Source organism: Brachypodium distachyon, chromosome 1 (assembly GCF_000005505.3).
Source record: "Brachypodium distachyon strain Bd21 chromosome 1, Brachypodium_distachyon_v3.0, whole genome shotgun sequence".
Taxonomy (NCBI): domain Eukaryota; kingdom Viridiplantae; phylum Streptophyta; class Magnoliopsida; order Poales; family Poaceae; genus Brachypodium; species Brachypodium distachyon.
Window position 1 is genome coordinate 23897141 of NC_016131.3, and position 16462 is coordinate 23913602.

Consider the following 16462-nt stretch of genomic DNA (forward strand, 5'->3'; position numbering starts at 1 on the left):
ACGTAGCAGCTGGGAAGTCGCCGATCGGAGTCAGAAGACGACGACGATAGTGCTCTGATAAACAGACCACTGTCCCGAGAACAAAATGACGAAGAGGGTTGGATGACCATCCCAGATCCGGACAGACGGATCCGAGAAGACCTAGCCGCAGTAACTCCACGATGAGGCCGAAACTGGCCGAGCCTCGCCGATCGGAAAAGTAACCCATAAATCCATACATGCAGACGACCTGCAAAACACAAACACAAGATCAGATCCACCACTCTATAAGAGTAGCGACCAACTGTCCCGCACTCCTCAATGCCACCGGCAGGAACGCCGTCGACAAGGAATCGAAAAAACCTTATTTTTGACCCGCACAGTGCCACCATCACCACCATAGTGCCGTTGCCGGTCGACCAAACCCTAACTTTTGAAGACCTAGGATAGCACGAAGAGTAGAGGAGGCAGGGATGTCACTCCTTGCCAGCCGGCCGGCCCGGAGACCAGATCAATCTAGAGCCTGGGTGGCGGCGGCTAGGGCAGGGGCTTCTTTTTTCCTGCATTGGGGATATGAGTTTTTAGCATTTATTGTGGGTTAAGAGGTACTCCTTTCGTTTCATAATTCTTGTTGAAATATTACTCCCTCCGTCCAACAAAAGATGTCCCAAGTTTATCAAAATTTGAATGTATATAGACATGACTTAGTGTATAAATGCATTTAAATTTAGTCAAAGTTGAGACATACTTTTTTAAACAGAGAGAATACATGTATTTAGATGCTTTTTAAGAATCGATACATTCATTTGGACAAATTTGAGACTGGACAAATTTGAGACAAGAATCATGGAACCTACGGAGTACTTCCAAGTCAGGAGTATAAACTCAGCATTATGCTTCAAATCAAATCGTAACGTCGCGCTTGTACTCCAGCTGCGCTAGACGGGGAGGAGAACTGCTAGTTAGTGCGCTGCCTAGCTCGACCGGAACAGGGCGTGAATACTTCACCGGAATCCATGGCGAACGCCGGGCTGCGTGCGTACAGGGAGGTGCTGCGGCTGGTGCGGCGGCTGCCCGCAGACGCGCGGCCCTACTACGCCAAGTACGCCCGCGAGAACTTCGTCAACTACCGCCACCTCTCCGCCGACGACGACCTCGCTGCCCTCCTGCGCCGCGCGCACGCCCACTCCGCCTGGGTCCTGTCCAAGGTAGGTTCCCGCGTCGCGTCATCATGTCAGCGCGGTACTCTCTCTCTCTACATCTGTTCCCATACTGTTCATTCATTCGCGTCTCATGGGAACCGCTCGACCTAGCTGGTATCTCACTGTTCCCGGTTGTGTAATGCGGTGTATTGCAGTACTCGATCGACGCGGCGGAGGCGGCGGGGCGGCTCAAGGACGTCTGCGAGCAGCGTGGCGCGGAGTGAGGGGAAGCTCGTCCTTGCAGCCTACGGCGGTGCGTGCACGCTAGGTGTTCGGTGAAATTACTCTTTAGCTTGGGTTTTGAACTCCTTAGCTGAGTTAGGTGGATTGCCTAGTTCTACTTTTACTCAATTGTGTGGTGCTTCCATGCGTCCTTATTTTCACTGCATAAGTTGCCCATTTCTAGTGGGGAATAAGATCAACATTTTGCATCTGAATTCATTTTGTCAACCCCGTGCTGTTCTAAACTCTGACAGACTATTTTCTCCACTGCTCCTTGTTCCAGTATTGCTGCCTTGGAATTGCTCTATTTGGTACCCAACAACATGAATCCCATGTCTGTGTCTGTAATGGAATCAAGTTTTAGAAGTCAATGAAAAGAAAGTCTGCAAAATGAAGGAAAAAAAAACACAACTTGAATCCCAGGTTTGAATTAGGGACTTGTAGTGTGACAGACTAGCATAGTGACCGATATAACTCACAAATGTTGAGTATAGTGAGAGCAGTCTTGCAAAAGAATTCACCATATAACAGGGACACAATTAACTTTCAAGTTCGAAAAGGTCATTTAGTTTCATAGTTTGTATAATGTATTGTGTTTTCTTTGAACTGGCACCGTGACGGCGAAACAAACACTTGTGATAAAAAAAGGTGTTACATGTTAATGGAAATTATTGACCCACTCAAATACTTCTGGTGGCCTAAACAATATGCATTTCCTGAGTTAGGTGTTCTACTTGAACCAATGTCCAGGGCTACACGTTCGGTTGCTCAAAAATGCAGTTTACTATCATATTACTGAATGAAAATTTACCCCTTCTGGTGATGGGCCGGCTGGTCTCGATCGAGTCAGACCACTGGGCCTAGGGTTCTGGTTGGGCCCATCCGAGGTGGATTGGGGCAGTGGCGCGAGAGGAGGGGAGGAGAGGGGGCGAGCTCAGCCGCGGGGCTCGGAGGCGGCGCCTGTGTGCACTCAATTGTGTTGCTTTCTTCTACTGATGAATACCATGTACTGTTGCTCTTGAGCATGATTTGCATTCTCGGATATGCTACAGGACAAGGAGCACAACCGAGACTCACACCACGAGCACAATTTCAACGTAGTACACATAAGATATTTCATACTTAACAGCAAGATCTTCATCTTTACTAATTTAAACTACAGTTGCAGATTACACATATGTTTGAACATTATATTGGCTATGTGGTTGCAGGAAAGAGTTGGCAGAAGTCCAGCGGAGGTGGTTTGACTGGCATGGCCTAAAACCATTAAGTTTTGCTGCACAGAAGCACTACTTGTGTCCTTAGTATTTATGAATAATGATGTAGTGTAACATAATTGTGCATGTTAGCAGACTCGCATGTGTTTGAAGTTCTGCAGTACATGGCAAGTAAATGCTACAGAATCTGGACAATGACAGCTGTCAATAGCAAATTAACAACTGGATGATTTTGAATGCTTGGCACAAATTCGATGATATATATATATCTGAATACTCTTTAGATATCCAAAGATCAAACTCGAATGTTTTCGTAAAAACTTCCATAACGTGTTTTACTAATAAAATGGAAAGTGTAATGATATGACAAGTAGTGAAAACTTTGTTGTACACAACAAGCAGCAATTTGCCAGCTAACTGAGAGGTTTGCAGCTAGAAGATTTACTAGGACTCAGAAGTTCCTGGCTTTGTGCTCTTTCCACTGTTCATTGTCCAGTTGAAAAATTCTTCAACTTCTGCAGCTTCATTTGGCTGTGGTATTTCAGCCATTAGGAGCTTCACAGCAAACTCGATGCTCAAATCCCGTTCAGACTCTCCATACAGAGATGCCAAAGCAGATTCTGCACTTGAAAGGTCATAAATTCCTGCTCTAGTGTCTTGATTCAGACCTGAAAATACTTCAGGGTGAAACTCTGCTTTGCCTTTCTGGGGAGGAACAGTGATCTGGAATAGATCAATGGCAGCAGCAGTATCAGTCATTCGAACACCAGCCCACAGTGTTGAATTCTTTCCCCTAGTGCGGGCTGAACGCTTTCCGTGCTTCCTAGGATACATAAGTTTGGTGTTGTTTGATTTTGCTGTTGAGTCTCCTGAGCAGGTTGAATGAACATATGTAGTTTCTATATCCTGTTTGTCTTGTTTCTGTTTGCCTGACTTTCTAGAAATGCTATTGCCTTTCACTCCATTATTTACATGTTGCAAGGAGCATCTAGGGGGAGTCTCATCTGATGAAGTCAATTTTACAGGCCTGCAGCTGCTAAACCCTTTAGAGGCTAGTTTGTGTTCTGTATTATTTTCAGAATCTCTTGATACTCCTGGAAAAAAACGCAAACTGGCTTCTAATCATTCACATGCAGACAAGGTAATGTATGTAACTGCAAACATTGAGGGAAACTGAATGTGGCATTAATGAAATTTAAAGAGACAACAATTCGAGATGAGTAATTAATCTATAGAACATTTTTATAGTGTTCCACTTGTTCCTAGGAGGTAAGATGGGTATTTCCCAAACTGCATATTACAAGGTTAAGTTTGGCCATATAAATAGTCTACATACAGAAGTTTACTTGTCATATTGAGTTGGGGATGCTTTAGTTGATCTAATAAGCGCTTTGGAATATATCAAGGATTTGTGATTTTCAGTCAAAAGGATTTGTGGTCAGCCAAACTCGTTTGCATACATGGAATAATTTTTCTTTTCTCTGACCACATGGATTGATTAAAATAAATAGTTTCTCTTAATAAGAAAACAATAATTATATTTTGTGCTTGTTTTATTGGGTTCTAAAGATACTCCTGTTGTCAGACATTTCTCATATCTCATGCCTTAGTAAGTTATTTCTGTTACAGTAATAATTTATATGCATATTAAAATTTTGTTTTCTCTCACCTCGAGTATTCCAACTTTTAGTATCTTTGACAGTGAACATATAGGCTGACCCTAATCTGGATGTTGATGGCAAATTGATTAATGTTGCCATCCTTATTATTGATAAACATGGAAGAAAATATTTGTTTGCTATTCCATACTTTCCAGAGCTACTTGAATAAAAGGGTAAATCACCAATAATTTTACAATCATGATTTAGTTGAAGGTTTGACTCATGGCTTTCCTTATTTGTTACAGGTATAAGACCTGGAATGTATGATCTTTAAGGTGTTCTAACATTCAATTGGGTTCTGGCAAAACATCCACAAAGGTACTGTTAGTTACTCCTTAATTTGTACGAAGTACAAACTCCATATTAACTCCCTATGGTTAGTCTTTTTTTTTTAAGTTCCATATGGTTAGTAGAACACACAAAACACTGGCTCATATTATGTCGTATGCTCCTTAATATATTATAGTGGTATAAGATACTTTTCACTTTCACAAGTGATGTAGGCACATGAATACATGATTTAATTGCTATCTGGGAAGATTAAAATCAGTCCAACTATGATGCAGTAAGGCTGAATTCAGGTAGAAAGTACCTTTATTGTTTGATTTTGTCATGATCGTTCCTCTAGAGAAAATTCTTTCGTTGTTTCTGCCAGTTGTTCCACTTTACTTTCAGAGACCTGAACCTGTTGTATTAACGAAAATAAAGTAGAGTAAGTAATTCAACAATCTTTCATTAAACACATTTCAACAAACTGATGACCTACTTATGCCCATTGTCCCGTCTCAGCAGCACACTTGTCTTGCCCCATTAGCGGCTTAGCGTACTTACTACTTGTAGGCCCTGTCAATACTAGTCTTCAAAATAAAACTTATACTCTATCTTAATAGGACCTGAACAAAAGACAAAGCTTGCCTTCTTGTTCAATATGTACCTCTACAAAGCTAATACATTCTACCATTTAGAGATGCAAATGGTTCACCATTAGGGCACCCTCCGATCGTACTTAGTTCAATCAAATGAACAAAAATTCCAAAGCCACATTTTGAAAAACCTAAAGAGGGTTGGAGGGTACCCTAATGGTGACCCATTTTCATCTCTACTACCATTCACACAAAGAAAAGCACGGTGATGACGACAGTGTGTTGGACTCTGAAGAAGCAAATATGTCCTGAGTACAAGAAAAGGGGGACAATAAAATAAAATAATACACTACACTACTACAGAAAAGGAGAACTGGCACGTTCTTTGGAAAATTTGGCTGGTGTTTGATCTTAGGTTGTAGTCATTAAAGACAGGATGAATTATCCCATAATTCATATAACTTGGGTCGGCATACTCTTGTTGGGTCTCTTGCGACTTAAATGATGCACAGAATGACAGATCATAGAAAATTAGTGTAATAATCCAAATCTTGGTTTCTTTCAACCTGAATCAAAAATTCATCATATTCTTTTTTGAAATTCATCATATATATTCAACAAGTATTATTCCTGACGAAAGCTTTGTAAATCCTATAGTATCCAGAACAAAGAAGATCGATGCCTGCATGCTCCCTTTCCGATAGAACTAAGAAAACCTATAGCAGAAATGGAAGCACCATGAAAATCAAGATTATTTAGTACGATATGAAAGTGAAAAGAAAAAAAATGTAGTATACAAAGACAGATCACAAAAAGTTGCAGAAAGCACAGATTAGATTAGAACATAACCCATAAAAAGATCAAGATTGAGCAACAAATGGATCGATGAATAGGCATAAACCAAATGTGTGCTGATTGTGATGAGAGCCCTTTCTACCTCGGTCAACTCCATAGTCAAAGCTTACCTTTGCGCCCTGAAAAAGTTCTGACGCAAGATTTTTTAAAAACAAAAAGTCTTTGCTTTCAAATGACTATTCCTCACGTCTCTCTTGATCTTTGTGAACCTCTCTAGAATAGTCTTTTATGTTTTCTCCTAATATAGTTATGTAAAAAGATACATCATAGACATTAATTAATGCCATTGTAAACTTTCTAATTGTGAGACGACATTTATTGCAGTTTAATTGTTAGTTTATTTCCTTCCTCCTGAATTCACAATGTCCTTATCTCTTCTCAATATTATTACGGCTTATATGCCGCTTGCATGCGGACCCCACACTGCGACACGTATGGTGTGTGGCATGGGAATGGTTGGAAACAGGGGCGGTAGTGCTGGTTTTGTTGTTTCGTAGCGGGATATAGAGTGGTCCAGGTATCCTGTCGTGTGACAAGGGATGGGAGGGTCACATGTGAACTATCTCTCTGTTTGGTTATATGATTAAACACACAGCTAAACCTTACATAACACTGTTAATTAAAGGATTCAAAACACATCTACAAAAGAGTTATTCAAAATTAGCTAGAAGAAAGATGTAAAACACACAGAAAAATAAGAGAGCAGGGGAAACAAACTCTATATTTAAAGTTATTAGACAAGTGCTCATACAAAGGCACACTTTCTAGACATGCCAAGATTTGGAGAAAGCAATCTTAAGAAGTTTAGGGAAAACTCATCAACAAGACAACAACAACAAAAAGGTTTGCAGAAACAGTTTTGTATGGAACAACAAAACAATGGTAATTACATAGGCAGGTAGTGAGACGAAGGTTTATTTGTGTGATGTGGCTGTGTTACTTCGGTTGGGAGATTACTTGTGGTGACTCCCAAAATTATAATGAAATTTGGGCTGACATCTTGGGTTTAGCCCATGCTGGATCACAAAGCAATAACTTCCGCAGCACATGGTAACCCACAACCCTTGGAAAGTTAGCATGGAAGTCGTTGACAACTAGCTACTGAATCAAAATTGACACAACAGTGTCATTCACTGATGAGGACTAACTACATTTTCCTATTTATTGAATATCTGTATCACGCTCAGACTCAGCTAACCAATCCTAAAAAACCATATCACTTTACTGTAAAAGTAACAATTAATCTGAGTGGAAATAATTTAATCATATGTTAAAGAGGAGATGAACTTCATATACGGTGCCTCACGTCATGCCCCATGACACTTGACCCAACAACCTTCTGCTACAAGCCAATAGAGCCCATGTCATCTCCTCTATATCCAGGCAAATCCTTTTTGTAAATACTTCATGCTGGACTTGTTTAGCGCATCTAACGTTCAGGTCACATGGTCGGGCAGAATGAGCGTGACGATAGAAGTGGGAGGAGATGAGGACAAGGTGGTTCAAAAGGAAGGAAATAAACACGCAATTAAAGCGCACTTAAATACGTTCACGCAATCAAAAAAGTTCAATGGAAACAACTAAAGACTCAGATATACTTGATAAAAAATAGCAGTAGACAACAGAAGACAGGGTGCGAGAAAGGTTTACAGAGAGCAGAGACACGAGAGGCTGTCGTTTGGGAAGAACATACTTCCACTTCAGAAAACATTTGGAGGGAAGAGCGGAATGTCAGGCAGTGATGAGCTTCACAACATCGTCGCCCAAGGTAGCGTAAGCTCTCACCAGAATCGGCATGAGTCAGTTTGTGCTTATTACTTGATCTGTTGGTCGGTCCATCTCAATCTGTCGGAATTTGCTGGTCTTCTTTCGTTAGTTCCTGTTCTAACCAGATGTATCATATGTCAAAGTGATTTTTTTTATTGTTCTTGTATTTGGGGTTTGTGGAGTGTCCAGGACATCACTATCGTCATGATGACTTCTTCGTGTGCATGATTGAATTTCTTAGTTTCGTGTATCAAGATGGAGCATGTGTGCATGAAAGTTTCTTTGATTTTTGACCCTACAAGATCTACGGAAATTTTGGTCAAAGTTTGTAGAACTAGATCTCACCTGGGTGCAGGGCCCTCACGAGCAAGGTGGAATGGTGGCTGGAACTCTTGGCAAGCACGGGAGAAGAGGAACGGGGAAGAAAACCAGCTCTCCCAGTCCACTTGATGGGCCTTAGGCCAACATGGGCCAACAATATTCACCCCCCCCCCCCCCCTCAAGATTGGTGACATATATCTATCATTCCCATCTTGTGACATGCAAGATTGCAATCCTTAGTTCCCAATCCTTTTGTTAGGCAATCTGCAAGTTGTCTCCTGAGCATACATGTTCTATCTTGAATTCTTGATAATTCCAGCATCTAGCTTCTCCTTTATAAAGAATCTGTCTATCTCGATATGCTTTGTTCTATCATGCTGAACATGATTGTTTGCAATACTGATTGCTGATTTGTTATCACACCGCACATTTAAACATCCATTCTTCAAAATCTTTAGCTCACCCAATAGATGTCTGACCCATAGCATTTCACTCAACCCTTATGACATAGCTCGATATTCAGCCTCTGCAGTTTATAGCCATCTATATTCAAGCGCCCATTGCTTCTGAACCACAGCCCCTTTCCTGGTGTTCCCTTCAGATATCTTAAGATTCTGTGAACGGCCTCCATATGACCCCTCCTGGGTTCATGCATATATCTACTCACCACACTTACAGCATAAGCTATATTTGGATGAGTATGACAGAGGTACAATAACCTTCCAACCAACTTCTGATATGACTCCTTGTCCACTAGTTTTCTCCAGATTGAGCTGACACCTTATGATTTTGATCAATCAGAGTTGGCCAAGGTCCTTGACCGCTCTACATCCCAACATGCCCATATCACTGAGAAGATCTAGAGTATACTACCTTTGTAGATAGAGCTATTCCCTTTGACGATCTAGCCACTTCTATGCCAAGGAAGTATTTAAGTTGGCCAAGGTCCTTGACTTCAAAATTCTTACTCAAGCTCCTCTTTAGTCTTGTTATCTCAGCTTCATCGTCTCCTGTAATGATTATATCATCGACATAGATAGCTAGAATTGTAATCTTCTGCCCAAATGCGTGTAGAACACAGTGTGATCCCCACTGCACTGAACATACCCCATGTCACACACAGCCCGCCTGAATCTATCAAACCATGCTCTAGGCGATTGCTTCAAACCATAAAAAGACTTTCAATCTGCATACTTTGCCAGTTCCAAACTCTGTGAGACCAGGCGGTACTTCCATATAGACTTCCTCCTGTAAGTCCCCATGCAAGAATGCATTTTTGACATCAAGTTGATGCAACGACCACCCAAAGTTAGCTGCACAAAATACCAAAATTCTCACTGTGTTCATCTACGCTACAGGTGCAAAGGTCTCATCGTAATCGATACCATATGTCTGGCTATACCCTCTTGCCACAAGTCTTGCCTTGTATCTTTCAATTTTACCATGAGAATTTTGTTTTACCGTGTAAATCCATTTACAACCCACAGACTTTTTTCCAGCTGAAAGATTTGTCAACTCCCATGTCTTGTTCTTTCTTAAAGCCTCTAGCTCTTCACTCATTGTTGCACACCACTTAGGATCCTGCCGTGGTACTCTCCGATCAGTGGGAATGGACACTAATTGGAGAGAGGCTACAAATGCTCGGTAAGAGGGTGACAAGGAATCATGTGACACATGGTTGCTTATGTCATTTTCAAAGCCATACCGATGTATAGTTTTGTTTACCGCAGCATGTGTCCCCTCCCTCAAGACGATGGGCAAGTCCTCTGTCGCTTCTGAATCAGTTCTGGACTCTCCTGAACTAGCATCATTGTCTGGTGTCTCATTCTGAACCTCTACTTGTTGCTCCCCCTGAACTTACCTTCTTGCATACACTCGAAAATTATGTTCCTCTACTGGCTTAGGCCACCTTCGCGCCTCAGCTGGTGCCGCAGAGATAGGATCTGGTGCCATAAGATAGGGATAGGGCCAACAAAAAGTCTGGTTGTATCATGAGCATTCTGTTCAGCAAACTGCTCCTGAACTTTCTCCCCCTCTTGACTATGTTGTATACCATGCTGTATAGGTTGCAGCTGGTCAAGTCCCTCAAGCAGAACACTAAGATTAGTAATCTTTCCATAATATGGCTCAGATTCTCTGAATGTGACATCCATACTTACAAATGCGTGTCTCTGTGACGGACTCCAACATTGGTAACCCTGCTGGCCAGATGGACATCCTATGAAGATGCATTTTACAGCCCTGGGATCCAACTTGCCCACTGATGGCTTGTGATCCCTGACAAAACAAATGCATTCAAATAGTTTTGGGGCACTACAAATTTGTTCTCCCTCAGCAGCATTTCACAAGGAGACTTCATACCTAATACTCTTGATGGTGTGCGGTTGATCAAATATGTAGCGGTCAATCAGTCATCACTGCCTCACTCCAAAGGAATTTTGGAACATTCATGGTGAACATCAATGACCGTGCTGTATGTGCCTATTTTTTTCTTTCTGCTACACCATTCTGAGGCGGACTGTCTGGACATGATGTCTGGTGTAGAATCCCATGCTCTGACAAGAAGGTCCCAAACACTTTGTTCACATATTCAGTACCGCTATCAGTCTGTATGACGTGCACCTGCACCTTGAATTGATGAACATAGACATAGAAATTTTTGAAACAGTGGAAGACTTCATCCTTGTGCTTCATTAGATAAATCCAAGTCATGTGTGAGTAACAGTCAATAAAGGTCACAAAGTACTTTATGTTGCTGATAGACACAACACGACATGTCCACACATCTAAATGAACAAGCATGAAAGGTGTGATACTCAATCCCTTGCTAACATAAGACACCCTTGTGTGCTTTGCCCACTCACAAGCATAACAATTCAACTTATTCTTATCCACCCCTTTCATTATATTAGGAAACACCTTGTACATCTTATCAAATGATATATGCCCCATTCTACAGTGGTGAGTCATTGCCATGGTTTCCTTTTCTCCAAACATTGCTGCTAATACCGAGCTGTCCATCTAGCCGAGTCCCTCATGATCAATGTACCACAATCCTCTATATCTGGCTCCAGTCCCAATCTTCTGGCCTGTCACACGATCTTGGATCACACAGGTAGCACTGTCCAAAAATATGTGACAGTCTTGCTGGTCTATAAGAGCACTTAATGGCACAAGGTTAACGGGAAACGCAGGGACATACAAGACTGAGGACAATCTGATTTTTGGTGTACATTTAACTGATCCCATCCCTTTGATAGACCGAGCAGTGCCATTAGCAGTTTGTATCGTTTCCTCATGTGTGGGAGAATATGAACTATATAGTTCAAACTCCTTTTAATTTCTAATCACGTGTTTAGATGCCCCAGAGTCAGTTTCCTTTGATGTGTGATCTGTCTTTTATATACAAACAACTATACCATTATGCATGAGAATGATTAGAAGCTTGTGTACTTTTTCTGCAGAAGAATCAACAGGTTCTGAACATCATGCAAAACTCACACCAGTCTCTAGAAACATGGCAGCAAAAAGATACATCAGGGAATTTCCATATCCTAAGAAGCAGGGAATGCGTTCAGCCCGCCCTAGGGGAAATAATTCTTCACCTTGGGTACTGCCTGAGGGGTTTCTGAATTCTCAAAATGAACTAAGCAAGCATGGGAGTGATCAAAACATTGGTTCAAAGAAGCGGGTATTCACTGAAGGAGGTAACTCCACAAGCATTGTACCCAAAAAGGAACTCAAGTTAATGACAAATAGCTGTCAATATGACAATGTTGAACTCCAGGGGACAAAAACAGACATCGGAGAAGGCATAGATCCTAAGAGCCGTGGAAAATGGTCAATCCAGCCTAGGGGGAAGAAACCTGCATCATTTGTGTCACTGGATGGGCTTCATAGGTTTGAAAGGGAGCTAAAAAAGCATGTGAATGACCAAATAGGTTTGGCCTCTATAACGGTACAGAAAGTAAAGGAGAACAATGATGATGCTGTTGAGCAGGCCATTGCACCAATGGTTCTTACTTTAGCTGAGGTGAAGGGGGTCATTGGTAATGCAGATAAGAACACATGTGTTCCAACTACTAATACTTTGGAGGTCGGAGAGAGCAACAAACAAGATGTAATTGCAACAGAACAGATGGATGTCGTGATGACTGATACCACATATGAGTTCATGGTGAGCAATGGTACAGGTACGAAGTGTGTGGTGCAGGACTCCGACTTGTGGACTAACACTTTAGCTGATTTGAATTTGAGCAATGGCGCTTCTATCAATGCTGCGCAGACTGCTGTTTTGACTAGTGATGTTGTCTATTCCCAGCAAGGCAAAAGAAACATTGAAGATGTTCAACCCACAATATTTCCAGACCTAAATCTAGACACTGGGGCTGTAGATTCTGATATTTCCGGTGCAGAATCTCTCGCGTCTGTATATGGACTGTCTGAGAGAGACCCATGTACCAAGTTTGCTATCAAGCTTCTAATATCTGAAATACCACTGCCAAAGGAAGCTGCAGAAGTTGAAGAATTTTTCAGCCAGAAGATGAGTAATGAGAGAGCACAATATAGGGCTCCTTGAGTCTAAGGAAAGCTGTAAGCCTCTTAACATCAAAGGTTCCAAAAAATAAGTAACACCTGATCAGTTGGCGAAACCTGATAGTAAGATTTAATGTGCATGCAGGATTAGCCAATCGGCTGATGAATTGTTGTTTGGTGTGTACAACATTGCGTACTGGAGTGAATTGTTGTTTAGCGTGTGTACAACGGTGTGTACTTGTTCTTTCTGTTTGCATCTTATCATGCCATGAGATAATAGCTGGAAATGGAAGGGTAGTAGAGATACTGGGATGCATCTGTGATGGTTTAATGATGTTTCAGTTGATAACTCTGTGATGGTTTCAGTGTCGTACCATGAACCGTGGCGTTTACTGATGTTCTCTACGTACCGAACGTACTATCAATATCGATATGTTTTCCTGCGAAACTTGTTCTAAAAAGGTGGAATTGGCCACCAGCACATGAAGCTCTCAGTCCCGCACCTGTTGCTGGCGGCCCTGAACAAAGCGCTTTCCTCGACTTCTCTCTGCTGTGAATCTTGTGCGGCTAGTCTTTTAAACTTGAACCAACACCATCAGACATGTTACAGAAAGAATTCAAGCTTTCCAGCATCCTCATGTTACGACGCAGCGAAACAAGCGACAGTAACCGGTTGCCATTTGAATTTTATCTCTTTGCTATAACATCCACTGAGGCAAGTTCTTTTACAATTTTGCTTAATTTGGTGCGTTCTTTACACATTTCGCTACAATTGGGTGTGTTTTCTACTCCCTCCCATATCAAGTGTAGATTTAGTACAATTTTGTACTAAGTTAGTACTCCTTCCGTCTCCAAATAAGTGACGTGGATTTGTATAAGAATCTATACGATTCTACGACGGAGGGAGTACAATATGTAAGACACTTATTATTGATCGGAGGAGGTACAAATTTAAGTTGAACTAAAATAATCGAGAGATTGGCCAACTCTTTTTTTGGTAAATTGAGATTTAATCTCCGGCTGACGGTAAGTTGGTAACCAAATCGGATTGTTATGATGATGAGAAGTGTGGAAACCTGTTAAGAACTTAAGATGAATCGTATTCGCCTTCTTGACTAACCCCGGAAACATATTCAAGATCTTATCATAGTAAACAATATCACTGCATTATACAAACTGTGGATGGTAAATGAGGACGCCAAAGTTCCAGTCTGGCAATAAGCTAAACCTGTGGTACATCCAATGATGAACAATTGAAAGAAAGATTTTCCTGAAAGGTGCGCAACGCTGAACATAATTGAGCTTATGATGACAGCGTCCCTCTGTTTCATTGAGGAAGAGAGGCCTGTCAGAAGGAACCCACGGTAAATCATTTCTTCGGACAATGGAGCAATCACAGAGTACAGGAAGAAACACAATAAACTAGAGGTTGGACCGTCCGAAAGTATTTCCTTTAATATATGATCGTATGCATCCTGCAACAATTAAATTGAGTAAACAATGAATTAGGAAGATTTGAAAGCGCTATGGTAGCATAAACTAGGAAGACCGAAGCAATTTCTCGCGGGACAAGAATTTAAGTATTTTGATTGCACTGACCTCGGGGCCTATCAGTTTGTCAGCTAGTAGGGATGTGAGGGAAACCACGGACATAATACATCCAAACCATAATGCAGTTTCTTTTACCCAACTACGCTGCAATGAGAACTTCCCAGCAAAGAAGGTCCGGACTTCATGATGAGGCTTTGCAGTGTACTGCAATAGTGTTAAGGCCAAAGTAAGCTCCCCTAGTTGAAGCATGGCTGTGGAAGCAACCTGCATTGACAGAGCATGTCATGGTGCATCATGTAAGGAACCTAAAAAATTTACTACTCAAGAATGCAAGAAGCACATAAATGGTGCATTCCAATGACTGAATCGGAATGACATGTAAGCAAACAATTATAACTTACTGTTGTCAATGGGTCTAGTGAGGAACTATGTAGCACTTTGGCTACCACACCAAGTCCTCCAAAGCTCAACGGGATATGCAAGACAAGGAAGTATGCTGCAAATGTTCTCCATATATCATCAGGCTCCCAGGGAATATCTTGAGAAAGATCTGAATATTCCTAAGATGTCATCACATAAACAGCATATTAGAATGAGCTTACATCGCAGCATGTCATTTGCGCTTAAGGATATACCGATAGTGGAGCATTATTCTGGCAGAACAAAATAATAGTTTGCAGATCTAAATGCAAAATCCCCTATTTTTCAAGACAATAAACACCAAATGGACAAGATGAACGCAACATATTCAATCTTACAAACTTACAAAGAATATATGAACATAAGATCTCTGCGTCAAGGATACTGACGTAGATCGACAACCTATATTAGCTACTGAAGTCAATCTGTGTAGAAGAATTTATTTTGCATTACAAAATTAACACATGCATTCTTGTGTTCTGAATGAATCCTTTACGTAGTTAGTCTACTAGGCTAGTTTTACACGCACACTAATAATTTAGCCAAAGAACCAAAGCAAATTTCAAGAGCGAAGTCAAGAGCAACAACCATGATTGGTGAGCCACAGAGGCCTTACATCGAACAGGACGCGGGCGCTGTCCTCGTCGCCGGGAGTTGGATCAGGAGAGGGAGAGCAAGCGCAGCTGAAACTGAAAGTAAAGGAGGACGAGCGCTGTAGTCGGGTGGTTGGAGCCCTGAATTTCGCCGCGCCGGTAAGAAGTGGGGCTCCTACTCCGCCTTGGGTTCTCACGGGGGGAGGGAGACGACGCGAGGAGAAGGAAGCTGTCGCTGCTGTGGGTAGCAGCATATCCGAACGAGAGGCCGTTGCTAATGCCTCCGGCTTCTAGGTTCTGCCTATACATCCTCCGTCAGTTCCACAGGCCTAAAACCAGCCGTCTCTTTCTTATAACTGAACTAACTTTACAGATCCGACAGAAGAGAAGATCGCTCTATCTGGCAGAAAATTCTACCGAAGGATCGCACTCATGAACGACAGGGCTCGGTAAAACCGGCAGAAGCAGTCCCTTTCAACGCGAATAACAGTGTTACAGGTTTTAGGCTCAGTTTGTGAAAAAAATATATACTCCGTACAAAAGTAGATAAAAGTTTGCTATCCAAATAATAAATAAAATAGGCAAAAACAATGTCAAATGAAGCCTTAGACAATGTTTGGTTAGGCTTAAAGTGTGTCTTCTGATTTTTGAATGATAAGCCAAAATGTACATATTTAGGTGCTTCTAGCTTTCTGTTTTTTCTTATACAATCATCTAATAATATCAAAGCCAAAATCGCATAAATGTGTGCTTTTCTGGCTTGTAATGAACTGCGTCGCAGTATTCTTCTTTAATGGATGATACACCTACTTGGATGTATTCTAGAAAAAAAAAAATTCCTAGCTCGGTGAAAAATGTGATGGTTCATCTTCTTCCAAGTATGCAATACAATGTAGATAATGATTCCACTTTTGGTCCGACCATCATGTCTTGACTACCTATATGTCCTAGACCTTGCTTGCTGTTGCTGCAATTTTGCGATCCGTTGTGACTGATCTGGAATGGAGTTTGGCGACAATTGCTAGCTTTAGGTTGCAGTTTCAAATACAGTACTTACTCCGTCCAACAAAGGATGTCTCAACTTTGACTAAATTTGAATGCATCTATACACTAAGTTATGTTAGATACATCTAATTTTTGATAAATTTGAGACATCTTTTGTTGGACGGAGGGAGTACATTCAAGTCTCACTTCGTTTTGACTTCTCCCGTATTGTTGGAGTTTTAAGATCGATCTCAACTGCATACGGATGTGCTAAATTGCAAACTGAAACTA

General features: G+C 41.5%; 2 protein-coding genes across 9 annotated transcripts; one reads left to right on the forward strand and one right to left on the reverse strand.

The window, feature by feature from the left end:
• Positions 1–892: 892 nt before the first annotated feature.
• Positions 893–12975, forward strand: LOC104584801 (LYR motif-containing protein At3g19508). 7 transcript variants are annotated; one of them, XM_024457235.1, is made up of 4 exons: positions 893–1187; positions 1337–1434; positions 2615–4599; positions 11552–12975. In XM_024457235.1, the coding sequence occupies exons 1-2, from the start codon at positions 996–998 to the stop codon at positions 1403–1405; spliced, it is 261 nt and encodes an 86-aa protein (XP_024313003.1). In that variant the 5' UTR covers positions 893–995; the 3' UTR covers positions 1406–1434; positions 2615–4599; positions 11552–12975. The 7 variants fall into 7 exon arrangements, with proteins under 7 accessions (XP_024313003.1, XP_024313004.1, XP_024313002.1 ...); XM_024457236.1 differs by having other exon boundaries at positions 4527–4599; XM_024457234.1 differs by having other exon boundaries at positions 1337–4599; positions 11552–12929.
• Positions 12976–13716: 741 nt separating this feature from the next.
• Positions 13717–15522, reverse strand: LOC100841614. Of its 2 annotated transcripts, none has more exons than XM_010240474.3 (4): positions 15183–15522; positions 14576–14724; positions 14223–14438; positions 13717–14098 (listed from the first exon to the last, which is right to left on the reverse strand). In XM_010240474.3, the coding sequence occupies exons 1-4, from the start codon at positions 15439–15441 to the stop codon at positions 13757–13759; spliced, it is 966 nt and encodes a 321-aa protein (XP_010238776.1). In that variant the 5' UTR covers positions 15442–15522; the 3' UTR covers positions 13717–13756. The 2 variants fall into 2 exon arrangements, with proteins under 2 accessions (XP_010238776.1, XP_003563167.1); XM_003563119.4 differs by having other exon boundaries at positions 14576–14734; positions 15211–15520.
• Positions 15523–16462: the final 940 nt, after the last annotated feature.